At 46.7% G+C, this 18,129-nt stretch overlaps 1 protein-coding gene across 11 annotated transcripts in view; it reads right to left on the minus strand.

Moving 5' to 3' along the window:
• cdkl5 (cyclin-dependent kinase-like 5) overlaps positions 1-18,129 on the minus strand; it is a 100,909-nt gene that overhangs the window by 60,800 nt on the left and 21,980 nt on the right. For all 11 annotated transcript variants that reach the window (XM_035409348.1, XM_035409350.1, XM_035409349.1 and 8 more), the window contains one exon: positions 16,185-16,219. In XM_035409348.1, coding sequence (XP_035265239.1) covers positions 16,185-16,219 — 35 coding nt within the window. The remainder of the gene's footprint in view (positions 1-16,184; positions 16,220-18,129) is intronic.

Raw genomic sequence — 18,129 nt, forward strand, 5'->3', positions numbered from 1 at the left:
GAGATCGGAGCGTTCTGAGATTCAGAAACCCCAGCGGTTCAGGCGGTTGGACCTGGAGGCAATGTTGGGTGTTTTTCTGAAACAGTCACCTTCTCACGCATGCCCCTCCTATCTAAGTGACAGTCACCTTAAAACAGTTCCTGGAGATCTACCTCCCTGCAGGTTTTAAGTCCATCTCTAACAGGTGTCCTTCCTTTACTGTCCATCCTTTATTACTGTTATACAGAAAGCACCTTCCACACATAACACTCTAGCAGGCTGCCATTTTACAATCCTTAAAAGTTAGGAGCACACAGCTGAACTAACGGATCTCAGGATACATCAAGGATCAATCCTGCATTTTCAGTGAAACATAAATGCAGCCATTGTTACAGTAATACGCAGCAACTTGTTTCTCAATTTGGCAGCGATTGATCGGTTGTGTCCAAGGTCTTACATGGGTTTCCTCGATTTACATCAAGCAGGGGCAACCGTGTTTGCGCTTTTTGTGCGAAAGACCCATTAGCCAGCATGTGCCTCTGCATTCCAGCACGAAGGCTGAACACCACCCTCAACGAAACAGGTCTGCCTGTGCGTATGCGTGTGTGTGTACTCTGCCATGCAAACACACCACGCAAACATCTCCGGCTACAGCGCACGAATGTGAACCAAGTCAAAGGGTGAAGATCTGACCTAAGGATCGTTCAACTTCCTTCTGCCAACAGGGCTGATCTGACCATTCCTCATGAGGAATGTGGCCGCTGCAACCACTTAACATCAAGGACATCACAAATGGAGCAAAAGCATTAGAGTTGCGATTCAGAGCAAGAGCTTTTTTAGCTAAAATCGGACAAAAAGCCTTATTTGTAATACAGTAGACATCTCTCCGAACAATAAGATCAGGGGTATGAACCCCTGGTCCTGGAGAGCCACGGAGCCTGCATGTTTTTCTATTCGCCTTGACATAGCCAACCAGTTCAGGCCTAAGAAACCAGCTGAGGGGAGTTAACTGTGCAATGAGCTGCTTTAAATGACCAGTTGAGCTGAGTACAGATGAAAACAAGCCCACGCTGCAAGGACAAGGTTCCAAATCCCTGATCTAGGTTTAAAATTGGAGCATTAAATACATCCATCGGCTTAAACCGATCCAAAGGTGAAGCTTGTAAGAGTACACTTTTGCGGCCAACTGTCACTGTGAGCTCCGCCATACATGAGCAGCAATAAGGCGTACATTTCCCAAATATCCTGCATACTTGTATCTTGTACACTCCATTTCAGCAAAGTTCACTTCCCTGTCCATCAGCTTTCTTGGCCAATCACTACAAACGAGCAGGGCAGAAACACACCTCCTCTTGGACTGCGATAAGCAGCGAGAGCAGCAGAGATGTGTTCGAGACAGACACGTTCACAATTACTGGGTGCCCAGCTGCGCATCATGTCAGGGTGACCTTGTGGGCGCTCTGTAGCCATGGCGACCCCCGCGTCCGGCCCGGTGCAGGTCTGCGGTCTGTCCGGTCTGTGGGTCAGGGCGGGCTCAGCCACGGCAGGCGGGTCCCCTGGGTGACTGGCCTGACGGGAGAGGTACGGATCGGCGGCCTGAAAGGGGGGCTCTGATGCATCTCCACTGACAGGCACCGCGTCGAGGGCCTTCAGGGTAACCAGGGTAACCGTAATGGAGTGACGGTCAGTGAGTGGACACAGAGCGCACAGGATGTCTGAATGACAAGCAGGCTCACGATGATGCTCCCCAATTACAAAACAGATTCATGCTTGCTGATTGGCCCGTAAGAGTTCTTTCCATATATGTACTGCTGGCATATCATGGATAAAAAGTATTTTAATTGGGGACCGGAATATCACTGCACCAAACAGCATTACATAATTCAGCATTAGTGGAATTAGCTGGCCAGCTCCACAGTCTGTCATTATGGAGTGCATTAGTATTAGCCACTGCAGCTAGCTAAAGAGCTTCCTTTCTGTGTCCAATAAAATGTCTCGTAACGACAAAAATTTATTTTCTAGCTTTGCCACACACTGGATGTAAACGCCAACATTAATGACATACCCTGGCCACCCGTGCCTTATTGCAGTTCAGACACAGTATATTGTTTATATTAATTTTGGTTCTTAAAACTGATACATTTCACAATTTCACAACTATATATTTCTGCATGACCCTTTCAATAATGTGATCCATTATTGGGATCTGTTTTAGTATACATTATGGTAATGTTTTATGCCATAATGTCCTCATATACATCATGTACTGTACATCGTTGCAAAGGAAGACCTGTGTACAGTATGCACAATGAATGTGCAATTTACTGTTAAGCTGTCCCACTGTACTGTTAAGGGTACTGATTTGCTCAAAATTAAGGGCCAAAGGTATAGCTGCAGTGCTCCACACATTGGGAATTCAACCTGCAAAGTGTACCTTACAAGGCCAGTTCCCTAATCATATGACACAGCCAGGACCCCAATAAAGTGCAGGACCGTGGGTTGTGGAGACAGTTTACAAAAACAAGCCTGAAATTTTATGTAATACTTAAACCCCCATTTACCAAGCTGTTCCTTGCATGCAAAAATCAAAGGCTTACCTCTGGACACTTCTTCCAGTCTTCTAGTTTTTAATTTTGAGCAGGGTGCTGAGGGGGACTGCTCAGCTTTGACTGAGGAGCCAAAAGACAACACAGAAAGCCACTCGAGGAATGGACTGTCATTCGGTCACTGATTTGAAGGGCTTTACCTCAGAGGCCTCTATTGCCAGGGTAATGTCCAGGCAGGGCCTTGAGACAACTGGCCACGTCCCCTACCATGGGGAAAACTGATCCTAAATCAGGGCCCGAATTCATTAAGCACCTCAGAGCTTCTCAGAGCGCTGATCCAGGATCAGGTTTCACATGTACTTGCACTAACCTTGTCTATGGGCCTCAGAAGTTGTCGTCATTTCCCTTCAATGTTGCTACCATTCTCAGGGCTTCTGGATCAAAAAAATAGACTGTCTTTGGGAGAAACGAAACCCATTTTCCTAATTCCTTCAAAATAATTAATGACATTTGGACGTTTGTTTGTATACGAAAAAAGAATACTTTTCACCATTTTTTTCATAATCTAAAAAAAAATATGCGTAATTGTAGAAAGCAAATCGCTAATCGCTAAGTGGTTAGTGGCCCATTGCACAATTACAACATCACACACAGGGCTATATTTCAAGCTACCATTCACATGAGTAAGCAGTTTGCTGTCACCTATGAATGTCATAAATTATACGTTTTTTTGTTTTGTACCATTTTATATATAGCTGTAAATACCTTTCTTGTTGTTATTGTTGCCTTAAATTTCTTTGCTGGCTAACAGTAGCTTTGATCAGCTTGAAAAGCCAGCAGGCTAGCTGTGACGAAAATAACGTTACCAGCAGTGTTAGCTCACGGTTGGCAAAATAATTATATTGGTTGGAAAGCGGCATCAGAATTCAGTGGATCCAGTGCCGCTTAAGAGAGACATGTGTCCGGATAAAAACTTCAAAGTTTTAAACTCCAGTTTAAATCACATACTGTGACAGGGACCCAGTTTATTTTCTCCACAGAGAAATTATGCTTTGATTCGGAAATCCATATACAGGTTTAGCGCTGTGTTACATCAGACCTATGAGGCCCATTATGTGCTAAAATGCAAATTCTCATCTAAAATCAGCATCAGAATTACTGGCTGACACCCTTCTTCCTATATGCAAAACTTGTATTGCTGAGTGCGAATGGGGGTAACAGAGGTGAGAGAATTCAGGTAAAGCTTTCCAGTATATCTGCATTCCTTGCATGAGCACCTACTTATTATAATCTGCAGCCGAGGCTTGGTTTATGAAAAACACGCTCATGTTTAGCTTAACACGTGCTCCTCCTCATTGTGTTCAGTGACAGCGAACCAGGAAATGCGAGAGACTCAATATAGGTGGAGAATGCTAAACCCAATTAGCATACTACTCTGAACTAAACGATGCATCAACTGTGTGCAGAACATGAACTAAGTTTCAGGTCATCTAAGCAGCAGTGGAAGAAAAACACATTGTATTGGTACCAGCAGGGAAGTTTCATCAGTTCTGGTGGTGTCACAAAGGTGTTTGTATTTAACCTGCAGTCACAGGACTGATTGAACTCCACATTTATATTAGACCATTTACCACATACTCTTATCCACAGAGACCTGCAGTGCATTTATAATATACGTACAAACCGATCCAGGTTACGCACCCTGCTCAAAGGTATAATGGCAATGCCACTGAGGAATTAAACCTGCAACCTGACCTACAACATGTGCCCCGTTCCCTAGCCACTATGCTACACTGCAGCCAAGTGACCATGCAAGTCATGCAGGTTAAAATAATGAAGGAATCAACAACACTAATAATGGTTAATTATTCATTTAAAAATAATAATAATAATAACAACACTTATTTGTTGAGTGCTTCTCAGGCCACAGATTCAAAGTGTTTTACAATAACAAAATAGCAATACATATGCAGTAATAAAGAAACACACTTAAAATAAAGATGTAAAACAAGATAAAAATCAGGCAACAGAAACTTAGATACTAAAATACTTCTAAAAAGAGACTTGAATCTGGGGACAGGCTGCAGGGCCCTAATATCTTCAGGCACAGTGTTCCATAGTTTGCAGTTTGCCCTGAAAAAGATGCCTTTATTTTTAGATGGGATTTGTTTTTTTGGGACACAGGGTGGACCCAAACTGTTTTTGCGTTGCAGGTACAGAACATGCTCCAGCCGTGGCTGCTCTTTGAGGGAGCAGTAGCCCTAAATGCCAGCTACAGCTACAGGCACAGTCGCCCTAAACGCCAACTACAGCTACGGGCACAGTCGCCCTAAACGCCAGCTACAGCTACGGGCGCAGTCACCCTAAACGCAGCTACAGCTACGGGCGCAGTCGCCCTAAACACCAACTACAGCTACGGGCGCAGTCGCCCTAAACACCAACTACAGCTACGGGCGCAGTCACCCTAAACGCAGCTACAGCTACGGGCGCAGTCACCCTAAACGCCAGCTACAGCTACGGGCACAGTCACCCTAAACGCAGCTACAGCTACGGGCGCAGTCACCCTAAACGCAGCTACAGCTACGGGCGCAGTCACCCTAAACACAGCTACAGCTACGGGCACAGTCACCCTAAACACGGCTACAGCTACGGGCACAGTCACCCTAAACACGGCTACAGCTACGGGCGCAGTCACCCTAAACACCAACTACAGCTACGGGCGCAGTCGCCCTAAACACCAACTACAGCTACGGGCGCAGTCGCCCTAAACACCAGCTACAGCTACGGGCACAGTCACCCTAAACGCAGCTACAGCTACGGGCACAGTCACCCTAAACGCCAGCTACAGCTACAGGCGCAGCCGCCCTAAACGCAGCTACAGCTACGGGCGCAGTCACCCTAAACGCAGCTACAGCTACGGGCACAGTCACCCTAAACGCAGCTACAGCTACGGGCACAGTCACCCTAAACGCAGCTACAGCTACGGGCACAGTCACCCTAAACGCAGCTACAGCTACGGGCACAGTCACCCTAAACGCAGCTACAGCTACGGGCACAGTCGCCCTAAACGCAGCTACAGCTACGGGCGCAGTCACCCTAAACGCAGCTACAGCTACGGGCACAGTCACCCTAAACGCAGCTACAGCTACGGGCACAGTCGCCCTAAACGCAGCTACAGCTACGGGCACAGTCACCCTAAACGCCAGCTACAGCTACGGGCACAGTCACCCTAAACGCAGCTACAGCTACGGGCGCAGTCACCCTAAACGCAGCTACAGCTACGGGCGCAGTCACCCTAAACACAGCTACAGCTACGGGCACAGTCACCCTAAACACGGCTACAGCTACGGGCACAGTCACCCTAAACACGGCTACAGCTACGGGCGCAGTCACCCTAAACACCAACTACAGCTACGGGCGCAGTCGCCCTAAACACCAACTACAGCTACGGGCGCAGTCGCCCTAAACACCAGCTACAGCTACGGGCACAGTCACCCTAAACGCAGCTACAGCTACGGGCACAGTCACCCTAAACGCAGCTACAGCTACGGGCACAGTCACCCTAAACACGGCTACAGCTACGGGCACAGTCACCCTAAACGCAGCTACAGCTACGGGCACAGTCACCCTAAACGCCAGCTACAGCTACAGGCGCAGCCGCCCTAAACGCAGATACAGCTACGGGCGCAGTCACCCTAAACGCAGCTACAGCTACGGGCGCAGTCACCCTAAACGCAGCTACAGCTACGGGCGCAGTCACCCTAAACGCAGCTACAGCTACGGGCACAGTCACCCTAAACGCAGCTACAGCTACGGGCGCAGTCACCCTAAACGCAGCTACAGCTACGGGCGCAGTCACCCTAAACGCAGCTACAGCTACGGGCACAGTCACCCTAAACGCCAGCTACAGCTACGGGCGCAGTCGCCCTAAACGCAGCTACAGCTACGGGCACAGTCACCCTAAACGCAGATACAGCTACGGGCGCAGTCGCCCTAAACGCAGCTACAGCTACGGGCACAGTCACCCTAAACGCAGCTACAGCTACGGGCACAGTCACCCTAAACACCAACTACAGCTACGGGCGCAGTCACCCTAAACACCAACTACAGCTACGGGCGCAGCCGCCATAAACGCAGCTACAGCTACGGGCGCAGTCACCCTAAACACAGCTACAGCTACGGGCACAGTCACCCTAAACACGGCTACAGCTACGGGCACAGTCACCCTAAACACAGCTACAGCTACGGGCACAGCCGCCCTAAACGCAGATACAGCTACGGGCGCAGTCACCCTAAACGCAGCTACAGCTACGGGCACAGTCACCCTAAACACCAACTACAGCTACGGGCACAGTCACCCTAAACGCAGCTACAGCTACGGGCGCAGTCACCCTAAACGCAGCTACAGCTACGGGCACAGCCGCCCTAAACGCAGCTACAGCTACGGGCGCAGTCACCCTAAACGCAGCTACAGCTACGGGCACAGTCACCCTAAACGCAGCTACAGCTACGGGCACAGTCACCCTAAACACCAGCTACAGCTACGGGCGCAGTCACCCTAAACACCAACTACAGCTACGGGCACAGTCACCCTAAACGCAGCTACAGCTACGGGCACAGTCACCCTAAACACCAACTACAGCTACGGGCACAGTCACCCTAAACACCAACTACAGCTACGGGCACAGTCACCCTAAACGCAGCTACAGTTACGGGCACAGTCACCCTAAACGCAGCTACAGCTACGGGCGCAGTCACCCTAAACGCGGCTACAGCTACGGGCGCAGTCGCCGTCTCTGGCCCAGATAAGGAGTCCGCGGGGTGAACTGAAGGTCACAGGGCGCTCCGGTCCGGGCTGATAAAAATTTGATACTGCATCTTGCTGCCAGGGATAGTGTGTGTGGTGAGGTTTAAGGTTCCCCCCTGGGTCTGTGGGCAAGCTGAGACCGGACACCCCCCCCCGCCCCCCCCCAAATCCCCGCTAAGGGCACGTACCCGGAGCTTGGCGGACATTGCGGACATCGCCAAACTCGCCAACGAGAGGGCGCGGCGAGGCGAGGCGGGGTGGGGACCCGCGAGCGTGGGACTCGACCTCCGTGCGTAAAACAGGAGAAGCGGCGGCCGCGCGCGTGACGCGCTAAGAGAACCCGCTGGGTGAGCTCCGCTGGCCACACAGGCTAAAAATAAAGCTGCCGGCACGACACACACACGCGCGGAGCTAAGCAGGAGCGCGCTGAACAGCCCTTCTGATGGAGCCCGACACACAGAGAACCACCAGCGCTCGCTTTAAACGAAAACCTGGCGCCCGAGCCGGAGTGCTGCTGGGATCAGGGTGCAGATGGCGCGGTCCGGTAACGAGGGGAAATCTGGGGGAGAATTTTAGGGCGCGGTGCCGCTGCGCGTCCCTTTATTCGGCTCCGCGGGACGTCTCCGTGAGAACACGCCTGTTCCTGCGAGCCAAGCCCATCCATTTTCATTTTCTCCGAAAATAGCAGCAGAGCATTTCCAACAAGCCCGTTCGCCAAAAATAACAACCCCACGACGCGCACCGAAACAACAACAGAGAGGCCTTAACCCGCTCGTACACATCTAGAACCAATTAATCCGTGCGCTCTATATCTGCGTCACACGAGCATAGACAGCATGTATTAAACTCATCATTTTTTTAGGACTGGGCCCATATCACAACCTAAACAAGGTGAAGAGATGGCGAGCTATTCTTCAAACTTAGCAGAGTCCTTTTCTAGGATCTAGCTTTTGCGTTTAACCCGCAAAGCCCGACATTGGTGGTACGACATCGGCACACACACGGTGACGCAAGCACAAAAGACGGGGTCGCGATAACGCGGAGGCCTGAAGCGGAACACCGGGGCGTGTTTGGACGCGTCGCGGGCCTCCGGCGCACCTGTGGCGGGAACGGCCAGCCCCGCCGGCGCTCCCCTGCGATCGATGCGCCGTCTCTCGCAGAGCGAGAGGGCCGCGACAAGGGAAAGGAACGGGTCGCTTACGCACAGAGGCGTTCCCCGCGCGCCCTTGGTCGGGGGAGGGGCTTTGTCCTTAGAGCCGCAGGCGGCACACACAGACAAGATGGGGGGGGGGGGGGGGGGGGGGGGAATGGGCGGAGTCTCTCGCTCAGAGCCACAGGAACCCCACCAGAAATACCACACGAGGCTTCAGGACCCTGACTACGCTAATCAGACGACGGCACTTCCACACGACCCATTTATGTTGATGTCTATACGCAAGAAAATAGTTCCACAAATTTAAAAATTTTTTATTTTAACTTGCAAATAGTTTTGAAATTGTAATAATGAATAACTTATTTTGCTTGCTTTTGGACAATTTGCACTGGTCATGTTTGTTCATTTTCACTTAATCACTTGAGCACAAATTGCATACCAGGTTATACTGTAAACAAATCATTTTCGCTAACCTGGATTTCATCTTTTGTAGTATATGGAGCATTTTTCTTTTCTTACTGTCCAATTTTCTTACTGGCTCAAAGCACTGACAGGAGAACTCCATCCCTTTTTGACTTTGGAAAATGGGACACCATATCATTAAAGCTGATAAAAGGACACACACACACACACCTTAAGGAGTAAGCTTGTGAAATTAAGCGACAATTACAGGGAGTAGAGACAGCAGTGAAAGGCTGAAGGCCTGACAGTGTTGCCATAATCAAAGTCTAATGCTAATGCTAGCAATGCAGCGCCACGTAACAGAGACCTTCGCTTCTGCAGCTGCTTCTGCAAATGGCTTTACATCAATCGTAGTGAATTATAAAGCGAATTATGAAGCTCAATAATCACGGCTCATGAACCAGGGCAGTGCTGTTCACGTTGCCCCCAAATGACACAGGCAGTGGCAAGAGACAACACCCGGGCACAGTTAGCAGTGGGTTTGCTGCACAGCCTTTTAAAAGAAAAACATGAAATTACTATTGATAGAATGGTTCATAAAAAAAGTGAAATAGTCTTCATAATCCACCATTATCTGTCTTGGAGCTCTTTAAGCCTGACGGAGCCCTAACTTGAAATCGACCACACTAAAGAGCAAAGGAGTATAAAATATTGACAAGTCCCATCTTTCATTTGAAGAGTTGGCTGGCTTAAAACAATTCACTATATTTTCCCCCTTTCTCTCTCATGCTTATTGAGTTTCTCAGTGTCTACCAAAGCAATTTTTTTCGCAAAGGCAACTAAATTTAAACCAAATAATTTATGGCCTCGAAATATTATCTAAAAGGATTAAATCAAAATGCCGGCAGTCACACAGAATAAATAGGACACATGACAGTACATGTTTTTTTCCCCCCATCGTGGAGCTGTGGCCAGACTGGCTTAGGTTTAGTTCCAGGTGGGCTGTGTGTTTGTATGGATGATATTTCTTTCATCCGCCTGAATGAGCAGGAAGCGCATCAGTTTAGCCTGCCGCTGTCCCTGACGCTGCCCTACTTACAAGCGAGTGGTGGGTGGCGAGCTGCAGATCTGTGACCCCTTTCCCACTGCAGCGCCGCAACCAGCCAATGGGTAGTCAGCTGGAACCAGCCAATGGGAAGTCAGCCTTGGCTCCTGCTCATGGTTACTGGTTCCTGCACTAGACTAGGAAAATATCCCTTAATGTGCTGTGACATCGTTTCAGTCAATATCTTTCCCCACCCGTCCCTATATGAATCTCCCGCGTAGCATGCACAACATTTCATTTGAAATTTTTATATTGAGAATCGGTGAGTATTTCTCCTATTCCTTCAAGACAGTCAAACAATATCTCGCACATACAAAAAAAAATCTTGACTGTGTGGAGCCTGATTCACGAAACAGGTGTACGGTCACATTTGACCGTAAACTGTGTGCGTAAGAACGTTTCCAAGAACATTCCGGCATTCGTCTTTTATTTTTCGTATCTGTATTTGTTCATGGCTGTTTCCTTATGCTAATCACATGAACAGGATTGCACATAAAATTTACAAACAGAATTCATCATCTCATACACCTTGGATATGCACAAAAACAAAGGTCTGCACACGTGTCATAAATCTCATCTTGCTTTTTTGTAGGAACATTCTTAAGAACAAAAGAGATAATTTAAGAAAAGCTTTGTGAATGAGGCCCATTGCTTGGAAATGTAACTGATAAACTGCAGTTTACAGGTGAGAGCACGCAGTAGGTAAACAGGGGTCTTTAAAGCTGTGAACAGCAGCCTCAGAATCGGTCCTGTACCTGTCCTCGGTGGGCCCCGTGCCACAGGTATCTCACTCCCGACTGCTCGGACAGGGAAGGCTGATCGATGCCTGATTCGAAGCTGCTAATGGCACGCCGGCTGTGGTTTCAATAAACAGGGCCGTTAACAAGAGGTGGTGTGAACTGACCTGGTTTGTGTTTCCTGCCAGAATAGCTGATCGATTAACGACGAGGGTGTAACTGCAAAATGTTTTGCAGCCACAGTGCACTGAACCCCAGCACAAGAACAAGGCACCCACTATGCGAGCTACCTTGCAGCTACGCGTCAACAGCACACTACGCACAACAGCGCGTCAGAGTGACAGGTCAAAGGTCACTCACCTGTCCCTGACAGCATTCTCATCTTACACTCGCCGGCATGAGAGATGTCTTCAGGCCAGCTCATACCGGGAGACCACAGTAACCACAGGGGCCAAAATGACACAACTGGAGTTTTGTCTGTGGTTGAAATGGCTGCCTGCACAGGCTCTGATGTGGTTGGTTGGTTGGTTGGTTGATCATGTGCAGCCCAGATCTTTGTGACCGTGCAACTTTCAGCAGAAGTGGTTTGTGTGAACAGAAAAAAATGTTCTGAACACGTGCACTCACGCATATATGCCAGATACAAGTATGAAACGTTTGACAACAGATGATGCCCTTCTGCTAGGTTCCAAAACGCACCAAACCATGTCAAGATCCCACAGGCACCAGTACGGTGCAATAAATGTAAATATGTGGACTTCCTAGAAAATATGATACACATATTTCACAAGAAGCGTTTAAAAAATACTGCAATATCTGAAAGCTGCTATAACATTTGACCATGCATTGTCCATATATTTTCTGATATTGTTCATATATTTCATCATATATTTAATGCATGCTCGAGACAGCAAGGTGGTGCAGAGCCTCACAAGAATGTTTAAATCCTGACGAGGGCCTTTCTGTGTGGAGTTTGTATGTTCTCGCAGTGTCCGTGTGGGTTTCCTCTGGGTACTCCGATTTCCTCCCACAGTCGAAAGACATGCAGGTCAGGTAAACTGGACAGTCTGAAGCGGCCTCGGGGTATGAGTGTGTGAGTGAATGGTGTGTGGGCCCTGCGATGGATAGGCGATCGGTCCAGGGTATATTCCTGCCTCTCGCCCACTGCATGCTGGGATAGGCTCCAGCCCCCCCTCAACCCTGACCAGGTGTAAGCGGTTTAGAAAATGGATGGCTGGACAGTATGTTCCATACTGGTTCCATACAGAGGTTTGCGTTGCGACAAAGATCATTGTGGCCTCTCATTTCAACAGATTTACAAAACACACGATTGTCTAAAATTTTATTTATAAAACAAGTATTCCCAACTTAAGTTGTTAAAAAAATGAAAGAATTCAGTCATATGGGCTGCTGGCCACTGAAGGCTAAAAACAGCCAAACAAAAGACAAACGTGTTCTGTGTCCATCTGTGAAGCTCCTCATGCTCACTAGGGAAGCGCCACATACAAATACCATATTCGGCAATGCTCAAGTAATGCGTTCTTCACAAATATTTTCTCCTCCCAAATTTGGCCAATATTATTGCGATTCTGATTCTTTTCTTCCCACCTCTTTGATGCCAATCGCTCAGAAATCAGCGCCAAGTTTCTCAATTAGAGACACACACACCTGTAGAGAGACTGCGAGTAACAGTTTCTCTTAACACTAGATAGGCCAGAGCGATGCCATGGGGCTTTGTGGGACTTTAAAACTAAAATTACTCCAAAGCCATGAATGCTATATCCTCCTCCTCCCACGACTTTCATCAATAATTTGGCTTAAATGAACAGCGTTTTTTAAAATTAGAAAAACAAAATCGACTCAGTAAAGAAATATAGGCAGTCTGTGCCATTTTCCTCACAAAACCCCCCGCCAGACAACAGAAAGACAACAGACAACAGGAGCTTTTACCCAGGTGCGATTGTGTTGCTACTCTGGCATGCCATTCAACAATTGAACGACAGGTGCTTCGATATGAATTTCCCAATTAAGTGCTATGGCAACTAATTTCGCACTTACAATCATACAAAATTCATTCACTGCAATTGTGATGAAGTTGATAAAGCCTTTAGGGTGGGGATGAATAATTGTGGATGCTGAAGTTATAGAAATGATAGGCTTATAACGCCACCGACAATTATATGAGATAATTCCACCGACATATTTCACTGAAACTTTGAATAAGACTTTGAATAAACGAAATAGAAAAGCTACACGGCAACTGCGTGAAATATAACCGATTTGTGCGCGTACTGTCCCAGCAAACCACCAAAACTGCGCGTTCTCTGTGGAATTGAGAAGAGGAGAGCGATAGTGTACAGGCTATGTAAAAGCACACTCCCAGGAGAAGGGAGGGAGAAATGTGCTGAACGAACTAAGAACTTGCTTTGAGAAATATTGCACTTTGTATTTCTTTAACTACTTTTCAATTTCGCGTTATGTCATGAACATTTTAGCGCTTTTCTCAGTGTTCCTGTAATACACCTCGATACATTTTCCATTAGCCTACATAGAAATACAGCCATAATTTAGAAAAACAAACCTTGAAATTGATTCAGCTGTGTCCTTCATTTCAAGTTTTTCAATACATGGTTTCGTAATCTTTATGAAATGAGGTCGCTGCTGGTGCAGAAATCGATGCTGTAAAGGTGGATTTGTCTGACACCACTGGCCATCAGAGAAACGGTAGCAAAACATGCAGCCTTTCTAGAGTTAAAACAGACACAGGTCGTAGGCGAATGACACACCCAGCACTGGCTCATGTGGCTCTAAAATATCTGACCTGCCCCAAGCAATTTTTCAGTATAGCAAGGGATGTTGCGTCTCACCATCGCTCTAGATTGCTCCCAGCTCGTGTGCACGAGTTTGCCTTCACAAAATACAACTTGAAAAAGGTTGAGTAAAGCTGAAGATGTGTTCCACCCAGGGAAGCTTTTTGGTTTTTTCTTTTACCCAAGCTTACGCAAATCAAACAAAAACACAGGTAAAGTGGGGCTTCAACAAAAATGGAAGAAAAAGTATTAAACAAAAAAAACAACAAAATATTTTAGCCTTACATTCTATAGTTTTTTATTTATTTCATTAGGGGTTCATGGCACACAGTAGTTCATAATGAAGATGAGAATATATATATTTTTTACTTATGAAGGCATTTTTTTCAGTTTATAATTGACTTCAGAGTCCGTCGGGTAGGGCTGGTGGTGGGGTTCATGCAGTTTGTACTCTGCAGTTCAGAGTAAGGGTGAGTAACTATGTTTTGATTTATAAAATCATTTTGCCTATGCCTGAAATTTGATTTGACTGTTCACCTCGGTGTTATAAAAGCCTGCTATGGCTACACATACATATGACAAATAGGTCATTGTTTGTTAAATACAGCTTTAAAAAGCAAATTACCTGTTGTTAAACTGGATTATTACTGATGCCATTGTAAAACCATGACTTTAATGCTTTAATAACTCAACAATAGCAGTGTCATTATAATGGCAAAAATCTGGGATTTTTGGCATTTAATACAGCTTCCGAGCTAAACTCCACCCACTTTCTGGTATTATCCGAATACAAATACAAATAATTTTGTTGGTTGAACAAAGACGAATACAAATACAAATAGTATAAATACAAACAGATACAAACACAAATCCCCCTCCATCCCTAATTCTCACTGTGTTAAATGCTGTTACAGTGAGAGAGCAGAAGTTTATATAACATATTTTATATACAAGTCATTCATTCTATGAAATTAAAACGGGTTTCAACATTGAAACACCGAAAAGGCTAATTCATAGCATCCGCATTCTCACCGTGGAGTTTTGAAACTTGGTCCTGGGGGACTTACTGTACTGTGCATGATAGTTTTTAATAGAGATGATATCTTGATCAATTGAGGTTGTAGAACAGGTGTACAACTTTTTCCCTAATGTTTTCATTAAGCTTTAATTTAATGCAGATTGTCATTTGCTTTGTATTCCTAATTTTCCACAAATGGCCTGATTTCAGTGATCAGGCATCTGCACACCACAGATGCCTGATTTTCTTAAAGAAAAAAAAAAAAAAAGAGTATTTAGCACCCAACGTGGAGCAGTACATATCCAATTCTCCTCCTGATTTGGAATGTCCAATTATTTGCAGCCATGCAGGAACACCACTGCTGATACTGGACAGTGCATGCATCCACCGTTCACGTCCGAAACGCGTGGCGTCAACCAGCTGCTTCTTTTCACACTACAGACCACAGCCGAGAGCGCAGTCGGGGGAAGACTTTTCACGTGCGGCTTTAGTACGCAGCCCCTGGGCGGGCAATCCACCAGCAGACCCCTAGCAGACGGGACCCACCCATAGCCGGGGCGCCGCCGTCGCCAATCGCATGTTGAGCTATGGAGCTACGGGTCACAGTCACACATTTAGGAGGCTAGCTACAGCAATGGAGGGTAGCACGGTCTGTTCATTTGGGTCAATCTAGTTCATTAGGCTGTTTTTTTGTATTTTGATTTTCTTTTTTTTTTTTGTTGGACCACTTGGTATAAAGTCCTGTAAATAATATCCAAAAACTTTCCCGGGAACCCCTGCGTCCGGCCTCGTACCTGCAGCAGCTCTACTAGCCAGCCGTTTGGTGCCATCCGGGGACAAAAGGTTCGCGGCCGAGGTCTCACAAGGACACCTATCCCACACGGCACGCTCAGCCATTTCTGACAAAATGCGGCCTTAAGAGAGCAAATCATCCTTCAAAAGGACATTAAGCGACTAATCAAGAACAATCAAGTCCGATACAGTTCAGGGACCGCAATGCAGCGGGACCCCAGAACCGCTTACCTCAATGAGACACTCAGAAGATCTTTGGGTAACGGCAGGACACAAACAGGAAAGATTAAGCCTCTTAAAAACACGCTCGGCAGCTTCAACTGCGGAACACCTGATCAGACATCGCAATTACCGTCCCCGCTGCCCTTAAAAAAAGGACTTATAAAAAAACGTACCGTCTGACAGACGAGGGCCGCGGTGCTGTTAACGGACGGACCCTCAGCCACCTTTCTGATTTCATCAAATTTCTCTCGCAATCCAGGGGAATTAAAATGACAAATTACACAAATGCCTCCCGGCTCCAATCGTGCCCCCCTGCACGAATACATTACAGACGGGGGCCCGCTCCTGTCACGCGTCTGAGCTTTAATTCCCCCTCGGTTCCGCCGAGCGCCCGGAGGATTACCTCCCCGTTATTAACGAGCGCTGATGAGCGCTAATGAAGGCAGGAGCGTCCCGCGATCCTGTCGCCTCGCGCGCCGAGCAGATTAAACGGCGGGTTTTTTAAAAAATGTTCCCGCGCTCGCGACGTTGGGTTGGGCTCCGGTGCGCGTCGCGTGTCACGATGATGTCACAAAATGTTTGAGTGAGGCGCAGGGCGGAGCCCTGGGCTTACCTTGTGCCGGCACTTCAGGACCACTCCATAGGCTCCTGTGGGGGGAGATGAGAGAGAGAGGTTTAATGCTTCAGACCCGCCGCTGGTCTCCAACATTCCCAATCCAGGACAACTGCTTACATTTTCCGTGACCCGCCCCTTTTTAAAAAAACAGCCTTTGATACGGCTGGATCATGTTCAGGTAAGCACTTATCCATGTAATTGATAAAAATGCACACAATTTTGCACTGCACATAAAGTTATTATTCCCCTAATAGAGGAGAACTGGTTATATCTGATGGTGCTGAGCACTCCGTGAATTAATCGCCGTATTGTTAATAAAGGAAAATGACTGAAAACAGGTCGAAACCAATAATCAGTTTAAAGGGAATTGTTCCACTCCATCAATTTTCAGCTCAGCAGCTGCCACGGCCATAGAATAAATGCACTAAAAGTGGATTAAGATGAGTGTTGGCCTACATTCTGAATTGGACCAATATGCTAGGAAACAATTCTTCACAAACAATGCTAATGCCAATAATAGAAACGTTTATATTTATACAGTGGGAACACTGCACAGAGTGTGCCAATGGCCAGCTGTGATGTAAAGTAAAGAGTGAAGTGATTCAGTTTACTGATAAATTAATATTCTCTATGTTTATGAGAAACACAATGAATGAATACATTTTCTCTGGCCCTCCCCTCATTTCAATGCAGCCTAAAACATGTTCAAATTCACATTCATTTATTTTGCTGCTTATAAGGTTCATATGATTCAGGGCTTGTAACTGGTGACGTGTTTAATTTGACTGATGCTAAACTGACAAACAGACATCATACCAGAAGATGGGCAGGGCCCTATGTCATATCAGAGACTCATTTATTTTAGCCAATCACTGTGTTTAGCTGAAAGAATGCAAAACCTTTCAATTGGCTTAAACAATCAGTGACTGGTTTTCATAACCCCCCCCCCCCCCCCAATACTGGGTTTATGAAAGCTCACTCTTCCATAGCTAACACATATTGAGTTTCTGGGCACATGGACTCATTCACTGGGTGCTGGGATGCTGGGATGGGGCACTGGGACATCCTGAGATCCTATCACTGCTAGACACGCCAAACCTCCCAAAAACACAGGGAACCAGAGCAAGACCCCCATTAGACCTGTCAGCACTACACGTGGAGCGAGGTCATCACCCACAGAGCTCTGGACCAAAGGGCTGCAGTTTCTAATCCCATATCAGACATAGTTATGTCAGTTATAATATTAATATACAGCAAGGTGCAAAAGAAAGTATACCCTCCATCAATCCTATGGTCCTACAGTACATAACTAAGCCTCAACTAGTCCTCATCAAATCCTAAGCGTAGATTAATTTAACCTCATATGACAAATAACACAAAAGAGATTTTACTCAGTCATTAATTATTCAACCATTATTCAAAGCAAGCCAATATGCATAAGACGTTTGAGAAAAAGCAGCAGTGACCTGAAATAATGATTCTCTGCGTGAGTTTGTCAGTCTCCTACATTGCATCAGGGGAATTCTGGCGCACTCCTCCTTACAAAACTGCTTCAGCTCATTGATGTTTGAGGGAATTCCTTCATGCACAGCTCTCTTAGTGTACCAACACAACATGCCAATGGGGCTGAGCTCTGGATTTTTCCTTGGCCATTCTAAAACCCACATTATTTTCCTTTTCAGCCATTCACTCACAGATTTACAAGAGTGGTTAGGATCGTAGTCCTGTCACATGATCCACTTTTGGGCAAGTTTTAGCTGTCAGACAGACGGTCTCATATTTTCCTGTACAATATGCTGGTATAGAGAGGAATTCATCGTGGACTCAAAGACTGAGGTGCCCAGGTCCTGTGGCTGCAGAACAGCCCAAAATCATTGCCTGGCATTAGATTCTGTGGTCTTTGGTTTGCATCAAACATGGCATTTTGCAAAATCACATTTGT

This window comes from Anguilla anguilla, chromosome 3 (assembly GCF_013347855.1).
Source record: "Anguilla anguilla isolate fAngAng1 chromosome 3, fAngAng1.pri, whole genome shotgun sequence".
Lineage (NCBI taxonomy): Eukaryota > Metazoa > Chordata > Actinopteri > Anguilliformes > Anguillidae > Anguilla > Anguilla anguilla.